The 6125-nt window shown below is 37.0% G+C and overlaps 1 protein-coding gene across 1 annotated transcript; it reads right to left on the bottom strand.

Moving 5' to 3' along the window:
* Nucleotides 1-4861: 4861 nt before the first annotated feature.
* LOC128050466 (olfactory receptor-like protein OLF4) lies at nucleotides 4862-5821 on the bottom strand. The gene has a single exon (XM_052642716.1). The coding sequence runs from the start codon at nucleotides 5819-5821 to the stop codon at nucleotides 4862-4864; it is 960 nt and encodes a 319-aa protein (XP_052498676.1).
* Nucleotides 5822-6125: the final 304 nt, after the last annotated feature.

Here is a 6125-nt window from a genome sequence, read left to right as displayed (position 1 = left end):
ACACTTGCAAGACTGAGTTTGTGTAATAGTGGCACATACTAATGACAGCACTAACAAGGTGGATTGAGAGCAAAAAATGATCACTTCCAGTGCCTCTGTTCTCAGAGAAAATATCAATAAGCCCCTGCACCCTAAGCAGAAGCCTTCTTCTGCTGCTGCTGGTAAGTTGCTTCAGTCGTGTCTGACTCTGTGCAACCCCATAGATGGCAGCCCACCAGGCTCCCCCATCCCTGGGATTCTAGGTGCTTTTTAAAACTGCTGCTTTTATGCTGCTCCTGGGGTAAGTGAATCTGCACATGAGCTGTGTAAGAACAGACTTTCCCTTCCATACTGACTTTGGGGTTTCCTGGAAAGAAGCACCATTGATTTCCAATGCCATGCTTTTTGGTGACTTGAGACCTTTTGGTGTATGTCCCAAGAATTGGCATGCTCGATGTCAGGTATAAACCCCATTGTCCATCAAGGAAAATACCTGTAAGTGTGAGATCCTGCCCACCTGTGGGTCACCAATGGCACGGGTGGGGTTCTGAAGAGACCACTTCTCTGCTTCTCCTACCATCTTGATGAGGCTTTATTAGCCTTTGTTATGGAGAAGATGTTCACATAGTTTTCAGGTTTACTTTGGAAAAAAATTGATCCATACATAATTGGAGATTTGGTGCATCTGTTGTTTGAGGTGAGTGAGTGTAGAATCTTCCTATTCTGTCACCTTGAACCACAACCCCAGAATTCGACATTAGTCCATGAGAGTAATTGAACTTTTGACATCTAGAACTGTAAAAGCATATATATATATATATATATATATATATATTTAAGGAAACTGAAGTTGGATTTTTTTTATGATAACAATAAGAAACTGTTATAGACAGTTATTCTGTATAATGTAGTTGCAATGTATGTATGCTCAGTTATGTCCAACTCTGTGACCCATGGACTGTAGCCTGCCAGGCTCCTCTGTCCATGGACTTCTCCAGGCAAGAATACTGGAGTGGATTGCCATTTCCTCCTCCAAAGTATCTTCCCAACCCAAGAATCAAACTCAAGTCTCTTGTGCCTCCTGCATTGACAGGCAGATTCTTTTCCACTAGGGCCACTTGGGAAGACTCTAAATTTTTTTAAAATTTATTTTAATTGGAGGCTAATTACTTTACAATATTGTAGTGATTTTTGCCATACATTCACATGAACCAGCCATGGGTGTACATATGTTCCCCATTGACTTTCCATTCATTACGTGGCCTACTGTGAGTAATAGGAGCATTTTATGATAAAAACCCATACCGAGGAGAAACAAAGTTTTAATCAATATAAAGATATTTTGTCCGATTAGTGAATTTCCCATTGCATAAATCTAAATGTCTGTGATGACATGTGAACTTAAGAAGGAAAAGTAATCCATTATGAAAATGGAGACACCCATTTTACTTTAAAATTTTTGCCTAGATTTCAATATTTTTAAAACCATGTTAATGTAAACATTCATTACTTTCATTTCTGTTCTCTCTAACATTCTCTCAAGTTTCTTTTCAACATAAAGGATGGAATCATAATTGTGTTTTTGTGTTTATATGTATTTGTATGATTGTGCTTATTTTAAAGAAAGATATATGCAAACACACACACAGTCACATTACCTTTGAAACATTTTCTTTGCATAAAAATGAATTTCCACATTTCATTTATTTCTCAGAGCATCCATATGAAGTTATATTTAATATTCCAAATTGAATTTATAAATAAGAAATTGAGCTTCAGGAAGCTTAAAATTTTCACAATTATATAACAAAGCATTTAAAGCTATATGCACTGTTGAATTAAACATAAATGGAAATATGCAATGTGTTCTCTTAGTTTTTGTATAACTCCTTTAATTCACCAAATTGTACACTTTAAATATACACTTTATTGTGTGTAATTATACTCTGATAATTTAATTAAATGGAAAAAACTCTAGTGGTGCATGGCTAGGGGCTGAGTCTAGAACATAGGCAGTAGTTTCTCCCTTAACAGGGAGGAAGAAATGTCTTCCAACTGGGAAGAAAGCCAAGCCTCACTTAGGGATGTAGAAACAATTATTAAATTTAAGTAATTCACATGATAGACTCTTTTTTTTTTCCCTTGCAAAGAGAAGTTTATCCTAAATACAGAAACACAGAAAGCTCATCATAGGTAGATTCAAGACAGAAAAGCATCACAGCCTTACTAACGTCATGGATGAGGCTTAGAAATGCAATGTAGAGACTGACAACTGACTACACCTTTATAAGGAGCACACATAAGTCAGCACAACTCCCTACCAAATAAATTCATCTAACAGTAAAGGTAATAAGATATCCAGTTTGACATAAAATAGCTTGTTATGCCGGATTATTAACTGATAAAATAATTCAAATAAACAGAGCTGAGGGCAATTATAATAACTTGAAGCTTTTAATTTTTGGCATATGTTCTGACATTTGAAGGGAACATCCATGGCCATTGTGTTATTCAATTTATTTCAGATAACCATAGTAACAAGTGACTACCTTGAGGTTACCTTCTAGGTCACAAGGAGAGGTGGACAGATATGCATGTTTGTGCAGAAACACTGGTGGCCCTGAGTCACATGACTGGGCAGGATATCAATCTGTCTTGCAGATCATCCTCTGATCATGAAGAATGAAGAGACTCCTGAGCATGAAGAAGATGGGAAATGGATGAGCTGATATTGTTCATCCACCATCCCTTTTGTATTTATGACAAATCTCAGGAAATGGGAGATTTTTGTAGAACAATAGGAGATATTATATTTGTAGGTAGCATTAACAGTTCAAGCAGAAACAGGAAGATAATTCAGTAATAAAACATAAAATCCAGAAACCAATCCTTCATCTCAATAAATGTGTCTCCTAACCTATGGTCATCAATGTTTCATGCTTTAATAAATAGATGTATAGCATGATAAAGAAATAATATGCATATTAACAAAATACTTGGTTTGACATTTTAGTTCCTCATTTTTATGGTTTTCTCTGACACTAAGCTTTTATTGAGAATAGTCTCAGTAGGGAGGTCCTAGATCCCCAAGCTGCAAGAGGAAATAAACTGCAAGTGGAAGTTGTTTTTTCTTTTCTCTTCAAATCCTGTGTTGCCATGGAGATACCTGGTTCCACCAGAACTTAACTTTATCTCAAACCTTGAGCTGACCAATGTGTTTTTCTCATGGAAATGTATTTCTTAAGCTATGTTAATGAACTAAGTATTTGCTTGGAAATCTGCCTCTCTTCAAGATTCATGTGAATTGTTTCATTGATATGAATAAGATAAAATAAAAATTCTGGGTGAGCCCAGGATGACTCACCTTGTGCGAATGCTATCTCAAAGTGCATGTTGTAAATGAGGGGCCTGGTGCAACTCTCTCAGTTTTGAGGCTTTCTTTTCTCTAGTTAGTAGCTTGCTTATAGGTATAGCTGAAAACTAGCAACGGGGCACTCGTTCTGTCCCCTTTTGATGTCTATGTCAGAAACTTTCTCTATCTCTTTTATACTTTAATAAAACTTTATTATAGAAAAAAAAACTCTGAGTAATTAAGCCTTGTCTCTGGCCCCAGACTGAATTCATCTCCTCTGGAGGCCACGGATCCTGGCATTGTTCATGTCTGGTAGCAGCAACCTTTCATTATTAGGTCAATTTAATCCCACCTATCTTTCCATGTAGAAACAACTGGGAGATATATATTTGATAATTTTTACACTGAGTATGTTGGTATAGTCAAAGCTATGGTTTTTCCAGTAGTCATGTACAGATGTGAGAGTTGGACCATAAAGAAGGCTGGATGCCGAAGAATTGATGCTTTTGAACTATGGTGCTGGAGAGGACTCTTGAGAGTTCCTTGGACAGCAAGAAGATCAAATCAGTCAACCCTAAAGGAAATCAATCCTGAATATTGGGAACACGTGTACTCCCATGGAGGTTTCATGTTGATGTGTGGCAAAACCAATACAATATTGTAAAGTAAAACAAACAAACAAACAAACTCCAATACTTTGGCCACCAGACATGAAGAGCCGACTCATAGGAAAAGACCCTGATACTGGCCAGAGGAGAAGAGGGTGACAGAGGATGAAATGGTTAGATAGCATCACTGACTCAATGGACATGAGTTTGAGCAAACTCCAGGAGATAGTGAAGAACAGGTAAGCCTGGCATGCTGCAGTCCATGGGGTCACAGAGTTGGACACGACTTAGCAATTGAACAACATCAACAACATTTTAGACATAACATAAAACCAAGAAAGCATTTATAAGTGACAGTAGCATATTTGCAATGTAAGTGTATTACTGTTAACCTTTTTTGATTGTAATAAAAGTGCTTAAAATTAAGTTTTTTGTCTTTGAGTCATTCATTTCAAAGGCAATCATGTCAAATAAGCATATTGCTAGCTGCAGTATGACACAGCTACTAGATAAGCTCCCAGGACTTATCTAATAACATTCAAAAGAAATAAATATTTAGGAATACGTTTTATCAAGGAGTTGAAAGACATATACACTAAAAACTGTTAGATATTGATGAGAGAAATTGAAGAAGACAAATAAATGAAAAGATTATCAAGTGTCCACGGTTTGGAAGACTTAATATTATTAAAATATTCATACTACCCAAAGCATTCTACAGATTCATTGTGATTTCTACCAAAACTAAAGGTATTATTCACAATAAAGCTCAATAAAGTGAGTTACGTAAATTGTGTAGAGGAGTTGAATTCATACAAATGGAAATTCCAGAAAACAGAGAAAAGGAGGAAGTTCTCCTTCTACAATCTGATAAAAAATATCAATTTCTGGCTCCCTTTATTTCAGTTCTGAGATCACAGTACTACTTCAGCCCCCAAACAGCTGGACCTTTTGTAGCTGCCATTTCAATGATTCTTTCCAGAGCTCTCTTTATATCTTTGTTCCTCAGACTATAGATGAAGGGGTTCAGCATGGGTGTGACCACAGTGTACATCACTGAGGCTGTTGCACTTGAGTGTGGGCTTTGGGTAGCAGCAGAGCTAAGGTACACTCCTAGGCTTGTACAATAAAATAAGCAGACCATTGAAAGATGAGATGCACAGGTGGAAAATGCTTTATACTTCCCTTGAGCTGGTGAGATTCCTCGTATGCAGGAAACTATCTTAGAATATGAGTAAAGAATTCCAGTGAGGGTTAAAAAACCAAACATCCCAGCTGAAAAATAAAACAACATGTCATTAAAAAATGTGTCAGAACAGGCAAGTTGGACCATCTGATTAATTTCACAGAAAAAGTGGGGAATTTCCAAGTCTGTACAGAAGGACAGCTGCAATACCATTAAGCTTTGTATCAAGGAATTCAGAGCACTCATCACCCAGGACACTAGCATGAGCAGTCCACAGAGCTGGGAGTTCATGATGACCGTGTAGTGCAGGGGATGGCAGATGGCCACAAAGCGGTCATAAGCCATCACAGTCAGGAGGAAGTCATCCAAACATACAAAGAGTATGAAAAAATACATCTGGATAATGCAGCCTTCATAGGTTATGGCTTTATTCTGTGCCTGGATGTTCCACAGCATCTTTGGGATGGTGGTAGAAGTGAAACAGATGTCTACAAAGGACAGATTGGAGAGGAAGAAGTACATGGGGGTGTGGAGGTGGGGGTCTGAGCTGAAGGCCAGGATGATGAGGAGGTTTCCAAAGACAGTGATCAGGTACATGGAGAGGAAAAGCCCAAATATGAGGGGTTGTATTTCTGGTTCCTCTGAAAATCCCAGAAGTAAAAATTCTGAAATTCTTGTTTTGTTTCTTGATTCCATATGCTGGCTGTGACTCTGAGGAGAGAAGCAAATACTGTGATTAGTATTTACATGAACTTATATTAGTCACATATTCTAAATGCTAATGCATATACTATTCAGTCAATATATTAATATTGATATTCATTGTATGGATCTTGCTTTCTCTTTTTTTCACTTCACTACTTTATTTTTATTTTATTTTATTTTTTTATTTAAATATAAATTTATTTATTTTAATTGGAGGCTAATTACTTTACAATATTGTATTGGTCCTGCCACACATCAACATGAATCTGCCACAGGCATACGCATGGCTTTCTTT

The sequence above is a fragment of the Budorcas taxicolor genome, chromosome 7 (genome assembly GCF_023091745.1).
Source record: "Budorcas taxicolor isolate Tak-1 chromosome 7, Takin1.1, whole genome shotgun sequence".
NCBI classification, from domain to species: Eukaryota; Metazoa; Chordata; class Mammalia; order Artiodactyla; family Bovidae; genus Budorcas; species Budorcas taxicolor.
This window is presented reverse-complemented; position numbering and strand designations above follow the sequence as displayed.

What these genes read in the sequence shown, in the direction of transcription:
- LOC128050466 (XM_052642716.1), bottom strand. Translation starts at nt 5,821, where the DNA reads ATGGAATCAAGAAACAAAACAAGAATTTCAGAATTTTTACTTCTGGGA.